At 43.1% G+C, this 17,087-nt stretch overlaps 2 protein-coding genes across 7 annotated transcripts in view; both read left to right on the forward strand.

The window, feature by feature from the left end:
• Positions 1-2,348, forward strand: part of LOC139636012 (malate dehydrogenase, cytoplasmic-like) — a 171,774-nt gene extending 169,426 nt beyond the window's left edge. For 4 of the 5 annotated variants that reach the window (XM_071503659.1, XM_071503658.1, XM_071503656.1 and 1 more), the window contains exons 5-9: positions 840-962; positions 1,064-1,240; positions 1,428-1,541; positions 1,660-1,749; positions 1,882-2,348. In XM_071503659.1, the coding sequence (XP_071359760.1) occupies positions 840-962; positions 1,064-1,240; positions 1,428-1,541; positions 1,660-1,749; positions 1,882-2,004 (627 nt within the window). In that variant the 3' untranslated portion in view covers positions 2,005-2,348. Of the gene's footprint in view, positions 1-839; positions 963-1,063; positions 1,241-1,427; positions 1,542-1,659; positions 1,772-1,809; positions 1,827-1,881 lie in introns of those variants that run through there. The other variant, XM_071503661.1, reaches the window with a different exon arrangement.
• Positions 2,349-4,014: 1,666 nt separating this feature from the next.
• On the forward strand, positions 4,015-16,603 carry LOC139636005 (UTP--glucose-1-phosphate uridylyltransferase-like). Of its 2 annotated transcripts, none has more exons than XM_071503641.1 (10): positions 4,015-4,181; positions 7,825-7,940; positions 9,600-9,707; positions 13,257-13,442; positions 13,543-13,676; positions 14,143-14,440; positions 14,526-14,723; positions 15,116-15,358; positions 15,793-15,897; positions 16,216-16,603. In XM_071503641.1, the coding sequence occupies exons 2-10, from the start codon at positions 7,842-7,844 to the stop codon at positions 16,321-16,323; spliced, it is 1,479 nt and encodes a 492-aa protein (XP_071359742.1). In that variant the 5' UTR covers positions 4,015-4,181; positions 7,825-7,841; the 3' UTR covers positions 16,324-16,603. The 2 variants fall into 2 exon arrangements, with proteins under 2 accessions (XP_071359742.1, XP_071359741.1); XM_071503640.1 differs by lacking the exon at positions 4,015-4,181 and adding an exon at positions 6,219-6,533.
• The last annotated feature ends 484 nt before the right edge of the window (positions 16,604-17,087 follow it).

Raw genomic sequence — 17,087 nt, forward strand, 5'->3', positions numbered from 1 at the left:
GCAGTACCGAGGACGTTTAGTCTGGAGATAAAAACAGTTTGTGTGGTTTCTGATTCCTGAAAACCCCACATCTTCACGTCTGAGTTTTCTGCTGTGAACCTTCAGGGTTACTGCAGTTCATATCCCAGACATGAGCCAAAACAAAATTCCACTTAGTGTTAAGTGCGGCTTTATGTAAACAAACTGGCATTTAAAGGGTTAAAATCACGATTGAACAGTAGTTGGACTGATGTTGAATAAAAAAAATTAGTTGTTTTTTTTTTTATATATATATATATATCTGGACATTTTTGTCCTAAAGATCAAGTTTTTTTTTTTTGTTTTTTTTTTTTTAAGAACACAAGGGTCAAAGTTTAGCAGCCTCTTCCTCAGATTCATCTCCTGTTGTGTTTCTGTTGCTTTTCAGTGGCAGGTCAGAGAATTTTTCTGTCCAGATCAGATTTCTGCTGTGAACATTCAGGTTTACTGCAGTTCACATGGATTTAAACAACAAAGTCAAATTCTTCAAATATATTCTGATTCTCTTCATTATTAAAACAGATAAATGATCCGTACTCGTCCTCATATTCACCACAAACAGTTACAACCCTCAGTCCCACTCTGTGATGCTAATATCATCAGCCAATCAGAGTGGCTGAAATGATTAATGAGAAAACTGAGGCAACGATGGATCTAAACACCTTCTCCAGCATTTTTTTTAAATTCCCTCTTTTACCTCCAGGGTCAGAGCAGTTTGTCTTTTTGTTCAGTCGCCATCTTCTTTCCCGGACAATCAGCTGATTTTGTGGAGGTGATGTTTCACCTGGTCTGACGGAGGTGTTTGGTTTTCGTCCTCTCAGGTTTTGGTGGTTGGAAATCCAGCGAACACCAACTGTCTGATCGCCTCCAAGTCTGCTCCCTCCATCCCCAAAGAGAACTTCTCCTGCCTCACCCGACTGGACCACAACAGAGCCAGCTCCCAGGTACACACACACACACACACACACACACACACACAGTTCCACGACTGTGTGAAAAGTGACAACTTGACGACACCGCTGCTGCTTCCATCCCTCACCTGCAGGTGGCGATGCGCTGCGGCGTGTCCTCTGACAGCGTGAAGAACGTCATCATCTGGGGGAACCACTCCTCCACCCAGTACCCCGACGTCCACCACGCCAAGGTCAACCTCCAAGGCTCAGAGACCGCCGCCTACGACGCCATCAAGGACGACGCCTGGCTCAGAGGAGACTTCATCTCTGTGAGAACCTGCTGCTGCTTCTGTGATTTAGATTTTTTTTATTTTTTTTTTTTTTAAATGACTATTTAATTTTAAATAAATTCATTTTCTCCATAATTAGACATCAGATCTAATCTGGATTATCCAGCTTGGTTTTTCCTGTAGGTTTTAAGTCTCAAACCTCCTTCTCTTCATCTTCCTCCTGCAGACGGTGCAGCTGCGTGGCGCCGCCGTCATCAAGGCCAGGAAGCTGTCCAGCGCCATGTCCGCTGCCAAGGCCATCTGTGACCACATGAGGGACATCTGGTTCGGCACCAAGGAGGTCAGTGTGGACGAGCAGACGGACGCCAGCTCTGAATGTTTCTGTGTGACAGTGTGACGCTGCTGCAGGACATGATTGTTGTTGACACGTTGTTGATTCTCGTGCTTCCTGCCGACAGGGTGAGTTCATCTCCATGGGCGTGTACGCCGGTGGAAACTCCTACGGCATCCCAGAGGACCTCATCTACTCCTTCCCTGTCCAGATCAAGGTGTGTGTGTGTGTGTGTGTGTGTGTGTGTGTGTGTGTGTGTGTGTGTGAGAGAGAGGAGAGGTGTTTGTGACAGATCGAGGTAAATGTCTGTGAAACTGTGAAATCATGTCCCTCCGTCGTCCCCCCACAGAACAAGACCTGGAAAGTGGTTGATGGGCTCTCCATCAACGACTTCTCCCGAGCCAAGATGGACGCCACAGCGGCCGAGCTGGTGGAGGAGCGAGACACCGCCCTGGACTTCCTGTCCCAGTGACTGTCTCCCCCTGCTGGTCAGCAGCAGCAGGGCCCCCTGAAGACGCGCTGCTCGCGGCTCTGAAGACGAAGCCCTCCACCATTATAACCGTCCCAGCTGGCGTCTGTGTGTTACTTCTGAGTGAGTGTCAAGTGTGTGAGTGTGTGTGTGTGAGTGACTGTGTGTGTCACTTGGCCACTTCTTCAGGTTGTCAGAAAACCTGTTTAATGACCACAACCTGGCCTCCTCCGTCTGCGAGACACCGAGCGAATGTCTGTGCTTGTAGATGATTCCAATAACACACACTAGCTGTGCAGAAACTGTAACGGAACATGTTGTCACCAATAAAACCACAAAGAACCTGACGGACCAGAACCAGCCTCGTTCATGCTTCTTAAATCTCATTGTCGTAAATTCACCACTGGGCCAGATGCAGCTGTTACAGATGTTCTTATGCAGGAGGTCACAACAGGATTCACAGTCGTAAACAGCTGTTTTCAACATGAATGCTACAGACATAGAGGGGCTCATACTCTACAGCAACACCACCCAAAATACTGCCTGAAATACATATATTTATACTTTCTTATACATATATACATATACACGATGTAAAGAACACAACAGGTTGGTTATTTTAGCTTCATCTACCCCAGGAATTCTAATCCTGAACGTCTCAGAAAAAAAAAGTGCCATCACGTGAGTAGATGTAAGTGACTTCTTATTTTTTCATTTTACAGGATATTTTATTCCTTCAGATGCAGCGTTAAAGAGACAGTCGGCTTCTCAGTCCTGTGTGAAGCTCTGAGATGTGTCAGGAAATCATTCAGCTTTTTCATCAGTGTCCAAAACATCACATAGAAAAGTCAGATATCTTCAATGGAAACACGAGATTATTCAACACACAAGATATTAAAGATACTCAGGATGCTAAGAGGATTTTAAAGGTCCCATATTTTACACTTTACATGACGTGTTGATATCCATAAGGAGATGTATGACTCCATTGAAATCTGGTCAGTAAACATGAGAGATTTCTGTCCGACCTTATTTCTATCCACCTGTTCATGATTTGGTTTTTAACGTCCTCACCAGTGTTTTGCAGTGAATCTTTTTAACCACATGGGGGCAGCATCGATCTGAAAAGAAGGTAAACTGACCCCTGAGAAGCCTTGTGAGTGATCCCTAATCAATTATTCATTTATTTATTCATTTATTTATTCATGACCTCAGGGGCCTCAGAGTAAGGTTCATTCTTTAGTGAAGGTTTTCTCTCTTTATATGGAAAGATTACAGGTCACAACATCCTCTACAGTATCAGTGTAAAGTGATGGGAATAACAGTGGGATGATGGAGACATTACAAAGATGATGACTTTCAGTTTTGACGACTTTAAGTAGTTTTTTATTGCTGAAAGTAACTGATCAAAGTAAGACAGTTAGGATGAGATGTAATATGAAGGACACACAGAGCAATATAAAGAGTAAAAATAAAAGTAAAAAGTAAATAATAGGTTTTAACACAAAATAAGATTTAAAAGAGAGAAGCTAAAATGGAATAATACAGATTAAACAAAAGAATAAATTACGTGACATTGAAAAATAATATAATTTTGTAATATTGCAATAATCACAACAATAAGTTGTAAATCTAAATATTAAATCGGTTAAATTAATTTTAAAAAACTGTATTTGCAGTTAACTCAACAGGGACTGAGTCAAATTTTGGCTCAGTTGAAACAAACATTGATGAAATTTACATAAAACTGAATAAAAGTGGCAAAAACTGCGACAAATTATGAATAAAAAATTAAATAAAAGATGTTTTTTTAAATTAAATAAAGTTAAATAAGTGAAGTATTTACATTTGTAAAAAAAAACAAAAAACAAACTGGGTGAAACAACCTGTCTGAAACTGCAGGTGAGGAGGGTCAACGTGATTGACGGGCGTCTTCGACCAATCACCGTTGAGATCGGAACAAGCCGCGTCACACGTCACGGCAGCAGGTTCGGTTGTCTCCGTGCTGCAGCCGCCGACAGCGGGAGGATGAGTCCGCAGTGAACCGGTCCACTTCCCGCTTCGTGTCCCGAGCCTCCGGGTCCGAGTCCTGCGAGTCCAGCGGGAGTTTTTCCCGGGCTGAGGTTGTCCCTGCTGTCCTCGGGGGGGGGGGGGTCCCGGCGCTTCGACACTGAGCTCAGGTGAGTAACGGCTTCCTCGCGCTGACACACCTGCGGCTGCCTGAGCACGAGAAGTTTGTCAGAAGCAAAATGTCGTTTTCAGAGTTTTGTGGGAAAGTGAAGGAAAATACAAAAAGCACCGAAACAAGTCTGAGCTGCGTGCGCGTGTGTGCGTGTGCGTGCGTGTGTGTGTATGTGTGTGTGCGTGTGTGTGTGTGCGTGTGCGCGCGTGTGTGCGTGTGTGCGTGCGTGTGTATGTGCGTGTGCGTGTGTGTGTGTGTATGTGTGTGTGCGTGTGTGTGCGTGTGTGTGCGTGTGTGTGTGTGACATTCAGACACTTGTCACCAATAAATCACAAAAACAAACCTCCACTTACAGCCGGACTTGAGGTCTTAATGCTGTGGATTAATAACGAAAGTGTCTTTGATGATTAAAGATGAAACCATCAGATTTCTTGTCGTTTTGTTCTGGACCTTCTCACTTTACTGTCATACAAGACATAAATAGTCCACCGATCATTTAAGCACGATACTGTCTGATTATATAAAAAAAACTGGCCAAGAGATTCATTTTAATATCTAAGATGATAGATAATTTATACACACACTTAAAAGTTGAAAAAACGAGCCAAAAACAGGTGAAATAAACAATTAATAAACAAGTATAAATAAAAAGAACTGGAAGTAGTCTAATGAGCAAAAGGCAGGAATGATTTAAAGCAGCACTATGAAACGTTTGCCCCCTGTAAGGGCGCCCCCTGCAGCCAGAGGGTGGTGATCGCAGGACGCTGGGCTCCGAGCCCGAGCTCCTCGAGGCTCTCAGCTCATTTACAGACAAACCTCAGGTCTCAGTGAAGAAAAGTGAGTTGTCATGTTTTTGCCACACAGAGTCACACAATCAGGCAGAAATAGAGGAAATAAAAGGACTTTTCCTACAGTTCCAGCTTCTCAGATTCGCTGTTTCTTTCTGTCGTGTGTCATCGTGAACTGAAAATCTTTGGGTTTTAGATTCAAGGAAAACGTCGCCTTAAACTATTTTTTATTTTTTTAACTATTATTGTGACACAGACCAATAATCGACAAATTAATCGATAATGAAAATAGTTGTTAGTTGCAGCGATAGCTAACGTTAAAAGTGTTGAGTGTGTGATGTCCAGTCGTTACGCAAGCAGACGACATTTGGGCCAATTCTGCATCAGATCACGTGAAATGAAATAAGAACCGTTACTGCACCGTCTGTGTCCATGAACATGTTGTTTGTAATGAATTATTCAGTCCAAACCTGTCAGGAAAGAGGAAAAATTACCCAGAATCCACAGCGACGTCTTCAAACGACTTGTTTTGTTTGATACTTGCTGATCAAATTGATCAGCAAGTATTTTGATGATAAAATAATTGTTTTAAACGTTAAATATTTTCTGTTTCAGCTCCTGTAATGTGATGATTTGATGATAGTAAAGTGAATATCTGTGTGTTTTGGTCAGACGTCACAGATTTTATTTAATTTTATAAACAAAATTATTAATTGAAAAAATAATCGTTAAGTTTCAGCCCTAAAGGGAAAAATCCTCTCATTTGAGAAAAGGCAACCAGAGAATATTTGGTATTTTTGCTTGATAAATGACTCCATTAATTAATTAATTATCAAAGTTTTAACAAGTAGATTTTCCATGAGTCAACAAGAAACGATTTTTGTCATTATCAATTATTCTGATGATTATTTTCTTAATGAATTGTTTTGTTTATTTGATGTCAGAAGGTCCTGAAAGGTGCAGCTTCATGCTCGAGCTCTGGAGACTAAGATAACAAATACTTTATTTATCCCCATTGGGAATTTCACAATATTCATGTATTTAACTTATATTGAGTCTGTGTCATTATCCACTTATAATAATATATTATAATGATATGATAATGATAATAATAATAATAACATGTAATAAATCTGATAATCACTCCATCAGTTTTAATTGTTATTTAACGTTGTGTTCAGGAGTGTGTGACGTGCAGGTCACAACAGTGAGTGGGCAGGACTGTCACAGGGAAACCTTCCCACACACACACACACACAGACACACTCACACACACTCACCCTGGCTGTGTGTGATTGGCGTGTGTGTCTGTGGGCAGGCCTTGTGTCGAGCTCAGGCTCGGAGCTGCAGACCTGCGACCTTCCTCTGGGCTGAGGATGAGGAGGACGTCTGTTGTTCTCTGCTGACTCTTGTTTTCTTTTTCTTTGGGACCATTTTTCACTTTTTACCCGACACATGGACTCACTGTGAGCCGACACGTCCGCCACCAACACCTGTATGAACACACACTCTGTAAACCTGTTTGTAAGCCGACTGTGGTAAAATGTCTCTTCTTGTCGCCGGTAAGTTCACGTCCTGATTTAAGTTTGTGACGCGTGTTTTCGTTGTGATTTTGTTCACTCGGGGTTTTTCCCCGTCCCGAGTGTTAATCAGTAATTTTCTGGTTTGCTGGGATCATCTGTTTTATTTCTCACAGTCGCTCTGACATCATGTTTGACACAGATCAGGACGAAACCCAAAGACACTCCTCATCCAGAACGTTTGAAAGGTTTTAGTCCTAAATGCTCCTGGTGCGAAGAAAACGAGTTTCACCTGAAATTAATTATAAAACATGGTAGAAAGAAGAACAGGAAAACAAAGGCAGACACAGTGTAAGATGCAGTTGTTCTCTCTTAACTCACAGACACAGATTCACAATGAAATTCCAACGGTTGACTTGAGAGAGCAGCTTTCATTGTTTAAATCAGCCTGATGGACGTATTCAAACTCTTCAGGAGTCGTTTGTGTCATTGAAGTTTCTGTTCATATCACGTTTTTAAGATCATCAACTGAAACTTTAATGTGTGTGATTTTTATATTTGAGCTTAAATTGAATGATTTCTTGCAGAAGTTTTGCGCAATTGAAAAACCTTAAAAAATGATCAGATTCACTGAAAAAACAAACAAACAATGAATGAATGAAATAAAATAACCTGATGAGAAAATATAAAAATGAATGAGCAGAACCACCTGTTGGTTTTTGATGATAGTAACTTTAGCTTAGCTTTACTGTTGGACTGTCTTCAGCTGCACTGTTTTCTTATAATTGTCTCATTGTTTGTAATTGTGCAAAATGAATTTTTAAGCTTAGAATTTTAAACATGCATCATGGCCGAGTAAAAAGGCTCAACTTTTTTTACAGGACATGAATTTTTACACAAAACCATACCATTATTTAAAAAACAGTTTGCTTCAACTGATTTAAGTTGTTCAAGGTCAGATCAGATATTTTTAGGCTGTATTTGCTAACATTATACATGAATATGCCTGTAGAGAGATATTTATTAGGTTTAAATTTCAGTGTTTTACTGTTTTTTCTTTTTAAGTTTATCCGATCTGGTCCTCGTTGAACACAGACACAAAAAACTGAAAAGAAAACCTGCGATTAACTGTGCTTCACTTTCTTCTTTCATCTTAGTAAAGTAAAGTAAAGAGCTGCAATAGAGTCAGTCGTCTGAGTTTGACTTAATGATCTGTTTTTAATGTTTCTGAAACCAGCAGCATCACTCAGTGGAGGTTAAAATACGTCTCTGGTTAAATGTCTGAGGGACGTGTGTTTTTTAATGAGAGATCTTTGCGTGTCTGTGTCTGCAGACCTGACCAGAGGAGTGATGACAGAGTTCCAGGAGAAGCTCCGTCAGCAGCACGAGGAGTCGATGCACCGCGAGCTGGAGGCGCTGCTCGCTACGGCCAACAAGGTGGAGGCAGAGGTGAGAAAGACCCGCTGCAGGAGCATCATCGTACAAAATCCCTGTGTTTGTCCCAGCGGAGGAACTGAGTTATTTCTGTGTGTTAAGGTCGTATATTTTACAGCTTCCCTGTGTTTTATCTGAAGTGTTGATCTCCATCAGAAGACATATTTGTAGTTTTAAGAACTACACACTGAGCTGTGTGAACTGTTGTTAAACCTGTGAACCACACGTTGTGGTTGTGGAGGCTCAGGAGGAAACAGGTGCTGATGCATCTGTCACAGATATAGAACAAATATTTGTACGTTATTGCAGACAGAAGGTTGCTGAGGTTATCTGAGCAGCTCAGGCAGAGTTCGGCCTCTGGGTGAACAACCCAGAGGTCCTGTAGGGGAACACACACACACACACACACACACACACACACACACACACGGTGAACTGTTGCAGTGTATCCTGCTGTATCAGAGACAAACCAGGGATTTCAGATACAGAGTTCAGTGCACTGAGAGACAGAGCCTTTGACCTCCCATCTGTGTGTCTTCCTCCTCTGGTCATCTGACCCATGCAGAGGGTCTTTTTATTTAACAGTGTACATTAATAATCCTCACTGTAAATGTGGCACAGTTAGATAAAGGATGTTTCCATCCATGGACAGATGTTCGTCAGGTCAAAATGAGCGTTAACATTATTGTTTAACTTCAGCAGCGTTTTCTACCTGATATTTGACTGAAGTTAGTGACTCTCTGATCAAACAGGACCAGACCGAAACACCAGCTCTCAGAGCAGATCTGTTCCTCTGAGTCAGCATTAGCCAGGACTGGAGGAATAGTATTCTTCTGTTGTGATATCTCAGTAACACCTGGAGGGATTTGCTTCAAATTTGGCACAAACGTCCATTTGGACTCAAGGATGATCTGATTTGTTATAGATTGCAGCACTGATGACGTATATTTGTAGGTTAACCTGGATGTTAGCGTCACCTGATTCCCTTCTTAAAAAGCTTTTGGATGATTAGAGAAAATCAGCAGCAGTTTCTGATCCTGACAGGTTTAGTTCAGCAGGATCATCTTCACTAATGACTCCACTTTATGATGTTTGAAGCCTAAATACAATCAGCAGCAGTAAAAAGCTCATGTTAGGCTCTAAACCAACGACACCACGGTCGCATGACTTCACCGTCACCACCACTAACCTCCAGCCTGTAGTCTGATTCAGCTCTGAGCTCTTCTACAGAAGCCTTTCCTCTGACAGAGTTAGTGACAGTTTGCAGAAACACAGCGAGGCTGTAAAGGTGGACTGGTGAGGAGGTCGGTTTCATGTTGGATAAACAACCTCTGTCGTCTCATTTAGACTCTTGTTAGCAACCGGCCTTTTTAACAGCCGGAGAAGCTTCAAGAATCAGGACTGAGGGATTCACTGACGGATCTGATGTCAGAGAATCAAACCTGAACATGTCTGAGCTGCTGTTAAACACAGACCTGATTTCAGCCAGAGACCTCAGGACAAGGTAACAGGAAGTGATGAGATGTAACTAATTTCCAGGTTTTAGGATTCATTCCTGCAGCACTGTACTTGGTGGTCAAAGGTCAAAGGTCACTGTGACCTCACAAAACACAACCTTGAGGTTTTAATTCTGAGTTTCTGACTGAAGCTGATGTTCGGTTCTTTCTGTCGCAGATCTCCAGAAAAGACTTCGATGGCTTCAAGAAGCTCTTCCACAGATTCCTTCAGGTCAAAGGTCCTGCAGTCGACTGGGCCAAGATCAACCGGCCGCCGGAGGACTCGGTGAGCACCAGATACCTCAGGTCACACTGTTTACCAGAGCTCAGGGTGTCGTGTTGCAACCCTCTGTGCCGTGATCCAAGGTCAGTGTTCAGAGCGGAGCCCGGCTCAGACGTCAGAGCGGCCAAGTGTTAACAGGCTGAGCACAAACAGGCGGGTAGACGCTCAGAGAGAAAACATCACAACGTGGCACCGCAGACGGTTCAGGAGGCGTCTGACAGAGCACGTGCAGCTCCTCTCTTTTCCCTCTGGTGTCCACATTTATTTATTTTTTCCAGCAGCTGAAGTTCGTGTGTTAAAGGTGTTAGTGTGTGAGAGCAGCCTCCTGAACCCTGGACCTGACCTTCAGCCTCAACAGCAACAATGAAGAGAGAATTCAGTTCTCTCCAAGAATCCAGGACCCTGTCGACCCAGGTCCAAATTATCTTCCTGTAGAGTCCTGTTGTGTAACTGCAGGGCTCAGGTTTCAGGGTCCAAGGTGCAGATCTGTGCACAGCGGCTCCTCTGTGAGCCTCAGCTCTCTGGTCTGCAGAGACAGTGACATCTACAGTGTCTGTGACTGTGTGAAAAACCAGCAAAAAACAAATTAAAAACTGAAGTGGGGAGTCGCCCAGGTGGCCTAGGGGGTAAAGGTCCTGACCGTGAACCAGAGGTTCGGTCCAGCTGGGGACTCTTGTTGGACATCAGTACCTCCTCATGTGGCATGTTGTTTAATGAACAGGTGAAGAAACAGAAATGTAAAACATTATGGTTTTAGCAGCACCAAATATCAGGATTAGAGATGAAACAGTTACTAGTTTCATGTTAAATCACGGTGCCAAATGTCACAGTTCCTGTTACTGTTTAAATTTTAATTATCACTGTAACTGTGGTTAATTTAACTCAGGTTCTTCTCACAGACACAGGCCAGCGAGCAACGTGGGTTGTTTAGTGTCAATCAAACATGGTGGAAGACAGTGGAGCTGCTCCGGAGATTTTTCAGCCTTTTAATGTCTTTATACACCAGTGTTAGTGGATATATGCAGGTTTTTAAAACACAGGTAAACCCGCTAGAAAAAGGTGATAAAAGGTGACAAAAACAAACATGTAAACATGTAAATCCACTTTGATGAAAGATTTTTTCACTCTTCCTGGAGCCAGGCTAGCAGTTTCCCCCTGCCTCCAGTCTTTGTGCTAAGCTAGGCCAAACAGCACCCTGCACCCATCTTCCTGCAGGACACACACACATGAAACCGATATCCTGTCATCTGACTTTCCTCTGGCTTCACACAAGTAGAGTTCCCAAATTGTTGGACTGTCCCTTTAAATAGCTGAACCACTGCAGAGTGGAGACGAGCGCCGCGCTCCAGAGACGAGCTAACGAAACCTGATCTGAGCACAGAGAACACTCAGGCTAGAGCCAGCTATTTATCAGCATGGTGACATTTCACACACACACACACACACACACTCACACACACTCAGTCCGTCCCTCAGTGTTCCCAGAATACCCAGAGGCAGAGTGAAGGTTAGGACTAAGAATAGTCTGACCGCCACAGCATTCGAAGTCGGGGTATAGGGCGGAGAGACGCTGACATTTATCTCCTGTGGGACACTGGACACAGCTGGGCAGCAACTTTATACCGCCCCACCCCCCAACTCCATCCTCCCACCCCCACTCTTACCCCCCCAGCCCCAGCTGTAGTTGATAATGACCTTAAAACTTCATCACCATCATCATGTCGGCTGATCAGAAAATGTGAAACACTATATGCTGAGTGAACTTATGCTAGTCACACACACACACACACACACCCACACACACAAACACACACACATCCACACACACACACACTCACACACACACACACACGGCTGCTTCACACATTCAGTTTTATTTCCATCCATTCATTCCTGCTGTCAGTGGCTCAGTCTGAGTCTGGACCTGGTTCCTGTGAGAAGATTTATTTCACAAAATAAAAACTGTTATGACGAAAGCTTCAAGCTCAGTCACATAAACAGCTTTACAGAGAATAATTAATAATTCGGGCCTTTAACAGTTTTTTTTCCATGTGAACAGCTCAGATAAAAGATGCAGCAGCTGAAAATGATAAAGTTCTTATGAAGCCAGGGCAGTAGTGGTGTAGAGTTATGTTTACTTCAGTGTCACTGTAAATCAATAATCTGCAGATTATTTTATCAATTCATCATTTGATCCATAAAATATCAGCCCTGTCATTATATCCTACAGACAAACAAAACTTACGTTTGTTGTTATGTGATAACAAAATGTTGCCAAAGTACCAAAACATTTTTTTACATAAACTATGGATTGATCATAAAAATGTAACTAAAGTACGGTGGCCCAGACAGGTCAATACGATGCAGAAACAATAACACCGGAAAAGTTTCTGAAGCAGTTGGAGAAGTGAAACGTTGTTGCTAGGTAACTGATTAATGTCCCTATATGATTGTCACAGATGAGGCATGTTTGTCAGTGTATTTGTATTTTCATTTTTTCTTTTTTATATTTATTGTTATAGTTTGAGTATAAAAGGACCACTGCTCACCCCTGCTTTGGTTTAATTTGCATTTTATATTGTGGCTTTTGTATTTCTGTTGTGGCTTTTGTGTTGTGGCTTTTGCATTGGTATTGTGGCTTTTGCATTTGTGTTGTGGCTTTTGTATTTCTGTTGTGACTCTTGTATTTGTGTTGTGGCTTTTGTATTTGTATTGTGGCTTTTGCATTTGTGTTGTGGCTCTTGTATTTGCGTTGTGGCTTTTGTATTTGTGTTGTGGCTTTTGTATTTGTATTGTGGCTTTTGCGTTGTGGCTTTTGTATTTGTATTGACCCGTCTGGGCCACTGTACTAAAGTGTAGACAGTGTCACGATCTCAACACCTTGACAGATAAGCCTGTATGTTGAGAAGAAAACAATCACATCGCTGAGACCTGCTGAACATGCTTCACTGCTGTCGATGCAGCTACAAGCTGCTGTGGTACAGCTTACATAATGAACCACATACTATCCATAAATACACATGGACCTTCTGTGTCATATGCGGCTGCTGAGGATTTAAAGGTCAGAAGTCATCCATCCCAAAACTGCTCCTCTGGATGATTGATTTATTGATTTATTGATTGAGCTTCCCTCAGATCTGATTTTGTTAACATGCTCATCTCCACTCTGTAGAGGTTTAATCATTTAAAGGAGCAGTCCCACATCTTGTATGAGGTCAGAGGAAAGTCAGGTGATCAGACACTTCCTGGGAACAAATCCAGGAAGTGTCTCTATCTTAGCTCTGAAGTTTGATTTACTTTTTATTTATTATTGATCCCCACAGTCACGGTGGTTTTAAAGTGAATAGAGTTTATGTTTAGTTTCCAACATCTGTGTAAATGTTGAGTCACCTGTGTGTGTGTGTGTGTGTGTGTGTGTGTGTGTGTGTGAAGATACAAACTGACCGACTGAGGATTTTAAATTGTCTCCTGAGTAAAATGTTTTCAGCTTTGGTCTCTCACAGACCCCTCATCCCGTTAACTCTGTGCCCTCGCTCTGCTGCGTCTCATCAGATCCAGCCCTATGATAAAATCAGGGCGAAGGGTCTCCCTGACAACATCGCCGCCAGCCTCAACAAGCTGGCTGTGGTCAAACTCAATGGCGGTCTGGGAACCAGCATGGGCTGCAAGGGCCCCAAGAGTCTGATCAGCGTCCGCAATGAGAACACCTTCCTGGACCTGACGGTGCAGCAGATCGAGGTGAGAGGACTCCACAGCCTGAAGCTCAGGAACTGGACTGAACTGAACTGGACTGGACTGAACTGGTCTGGTGTGAACTGAACTCTGTTTGTGTTTTCAGCATCTGAACAAGACCTTTAATGCCAACGTGCCGCTCGTTCTGATGAACTCCTTCAACACTGACGAAGACACCAAGAAGATCCTGCAGAAGTACAAACACCACAAGGTCGACATCCACACCTTCAACCAGAGCAGGTACAACACACACACACACACACACACACACACACACATCCACACTAATGTAGATAAACCTGAAAGTGTCATTAGTGATTTTATTATTATCATATTTTTTACTTTTCTCTTTTTCCCTCAAGAGAACTTTTAAAAATTAATGCAGCCACATTCATCCTCTCAGTTCAACAGGCTTTCTGAGACTGTTAAATTAGACAAGAAAAGAAAAAAGTTTAAAAATACTCTGCACACAAACTCAGCTATAATATAAAAAATAAATTATCAAAAAAGAGAACACAGTCACTGAACAATGTCCATCTTTATTTACAGTCTGTGGTTTTATTGCAGGTACAGACTCACTTTGAGGAACAGAAAATCTTTTTCTTCAAAATCTTTTTTTCATTTAGCAAATCAAATTAAAGGTCCCATGTTTTACTCCTCTTCAGTGTTTTATTTTATAAATACTGATAAATTCTCCTCCTCACAGGTATCCGAGGATCAACAAGGAGTCCCTGCTGCCGATCGCCAAAAACATGGGGATGAGCGGTGACAACGCCGAGGCCTGGTACCCGCCGGGTCACGGAGACATCTACGCCAGCTTCCACAACTCAGGGCTGCTGGACAAACTCATCGCCGAGGGGAAGGAGTACATCTTTGTGTCCAACATCGACAACCTGGGCGCCACCGTCGACCTCTTCATCCTCAACCACCTGATGAGTCAGCCGGCCGACAAGCGCTGCGAGTTCATCATGGAGGTCACCGACAAGACCAGAGCCGACGTCAAGGTCAGTGCGGTTCGCCTTCACGTCTGGTCTTGGTCGGGACGTGACGAGGCTCTGCTCAGTACCACCTGCTGTTTCCTCTCTGCAGGGCGGTACCCTGATCCAGTACGAGAACCACCTGAGGCTGCTGGAGATTGCTCAGGTACCGAAGGCCCACGTTGACGAGTTCAAGTCCGTCACCAAGTTCAAGATCTTCAACACCAACAACCTGTGGATCTCTCTGCCCGCCATGAAGAGGCTGCAGGAGAAGAACAGCATGGACCTGGAGATCATCGTCAACCCCAAGGTGACGGACGCAGCACTGAGGCGTTCAGATGGTGGTAGAGGTCTTCACGGGTCCTAAAACTCCTGCCCGAACCCACAAAGACCTGTACCACCTGGAACCAAACCACACCAGACTGTTACTTCAAAACTGGGTCCTGACCCAGACCTGAAACATGGATCTGTACCGGTCCTGTGTCAGGTCCCTGGACCTAGGGTTCAGGTGGATGGTGGGTCAGAACCTTTGGATCAGCCAACAGAAGTGTAAAATATGGGACCTTTAAGTTTATCCAAAGACAGGAAGTTTGTTACCGAGTCTGAATCTGTCAAAACGTTTAAAAAACAACATGAACCTCTGTTTTTCACTCAGTGCTGCTGTGTCCTACATTTTATCTAAACCCCTGAATCTGTCTCTAGACCTTGGACGGTGGTCTTAACGTCATCCAGCTGGAGACGGCGGTCGGTGCCGCCATTAAGAGCTTCGACAACGCCATGGGTGTGAACGTGCCGCGCAGCCGCTTCCTGCCGGTGAAGACGTCGTCCGACCTGCTGCTGGTGATGTCGAACCTGTACAGCCTGGACGCCGGCTCGCTCACCATGAGCAAGAAGAGGGAGTTCCCCACCACGCCACACGTCAAGCTGGGCAGCTCCTTCACCAAGGTCAGAGCCCGAAACATCTCTGAGGGGCAGGATCTCTGAGGAGCAGATCCTGACTCTGATCAGATTCATTGATCCTGACTCTCTGATACTGATGTATTTTAATATTACATAATTTTATCTCTAGATAAGAAAGTATAAAACAAAAGATAAATGTCATTTTATCTGATAATTATCCTGATTTATTTACTGAGGACGAAGGTTTAATTGTCTCATTATTTATCATTTTCATGATAAAATCTTGTTTTGTCCTGTGGACACGAGCGTTTTATCATGTATCTGATCAGAGGATAATTCTGCTCCATCACATCTGTCCCTCGATGTCGGGATAGTAGAGATATTAAATAAATCCTGACAGGTTTGTTGGCTGTAGTCTGACTAATTTAACCTCCTCTGTGCAGCGTTGTTGTGTCTAACTGAAGCTTCTCGTCCTGCAGGTTCAACAGTTTCTGGCCCGGTTTGAGAGCATCCCGGACATGTTGGAGCTGGACCACCTGACCGTGTCCGGAGACGTCACCTTCGGGAAGAACGTCTCCCTGAAGGTAAAGAACAGTTTACAGACCTCCGTCTGTCTCTCTGTCTAAATGTCCTGTTTTTGTTTCCATCCGTCGACACAGAGAAATCCAACAGTTCTGGAAAGAAGAAACTCGTAGAATCAGTCACATCTAAATTCATCTTTTTCAAGAAAACATGACTTTTGTAATTAGTGTGGAACAACCTTTTAAAAATCAGTGTTAATCAGAAACTTTATAATCAAATAATATTTTAGTGAGGATTCAATGTTTTTCTTTAACAGTAAACGCTAATCGTTAGCTGCAGCTACAGAGGAAAACTCTCTAACACTGTTTTACTTCCACCAGGGAACCGTCATCATCATAGCGAATCATGGCGACCGGATCGATATTCCCGCCGGAGCGATGCTGGAGAACAAGATCGTTTCAGGAAACCTGCGGATCCTCGACCACTGAGGCATTCTGGGGAAAAAAACCCCAAAAAAACCAAAGCCATTTATTTGCACCTTGAAGAGACTCTTCAGTGATGAACGTCAGGTCTGTTACAGAGACAATGTGACCACGTCAATGCAAGGTCAGCCTGAAAGGGTCAAAGGTCAACCTCCTCCTCCTCCTCCTCCTCCTGACGCACTGATCAGCTCATCATGAAACTTTACAGGAAGTTTCATGATGATGACGTCTGGGCCAACTGCGGCTCGCTCACTGTGTCTCATGTCAATAAAAGAAGTGGAACGTGTCCGCTGAGCGTCATGTGATTGTTGTCGTGTTGTGTTACAGTTTTATATTTGTGCTGGACACAAATTCAGAAAATGCAAATTTCGTCTTTAATAATTTCAAATTCACGGTTTGATGATTAGAAAGTTTCAGTTTAGAAATTCTGTCACGGTCTCTTTATCAGAGAGCTGATCTGATGCTGGTGTCTGAGTCTGACGCAAACACAGGATCAGGATCAGAGTCTGAGACCAGAGTTTATTTATTAACTTTACAGTTCACATCTGGATAAAACAGCTGTTTTGCTGGAAATCAATTATTTTTAGGCTGCTGTTTTAGAGCAGAGAAGAAGAGTTGGTTTATGGTAGATAGTAACTTTGGGAAACCGTCAGCAGTAAAAAGACGTTTACATTATGCCACTAAGGTTTTAATTTGGAGGGGTGGCACTGGTGCAGGAAGTGTTGATTATTCCTACGTTTATTTACTTTTCGATGATTCAGTCAAATGAG

The sequence above is a fragment of the Trachinotus anak genome, unplaced genomic scaffold (assembly GCF_046630095.1).
Source record: "Trachinotus anak isolate AG129_WGS33_773 ecotype Australia unplaced genomic scaffold, CSIRO_AGI_Tana_v1 ptg000019l, whole genome shotgun sequence".
Taxonomy (NCBI): Eukaryota; Metazoa; Chordata; class Actinopteri; order Carangiformes; family Carangidae; genus Trachinotus; species Trachinotus anak.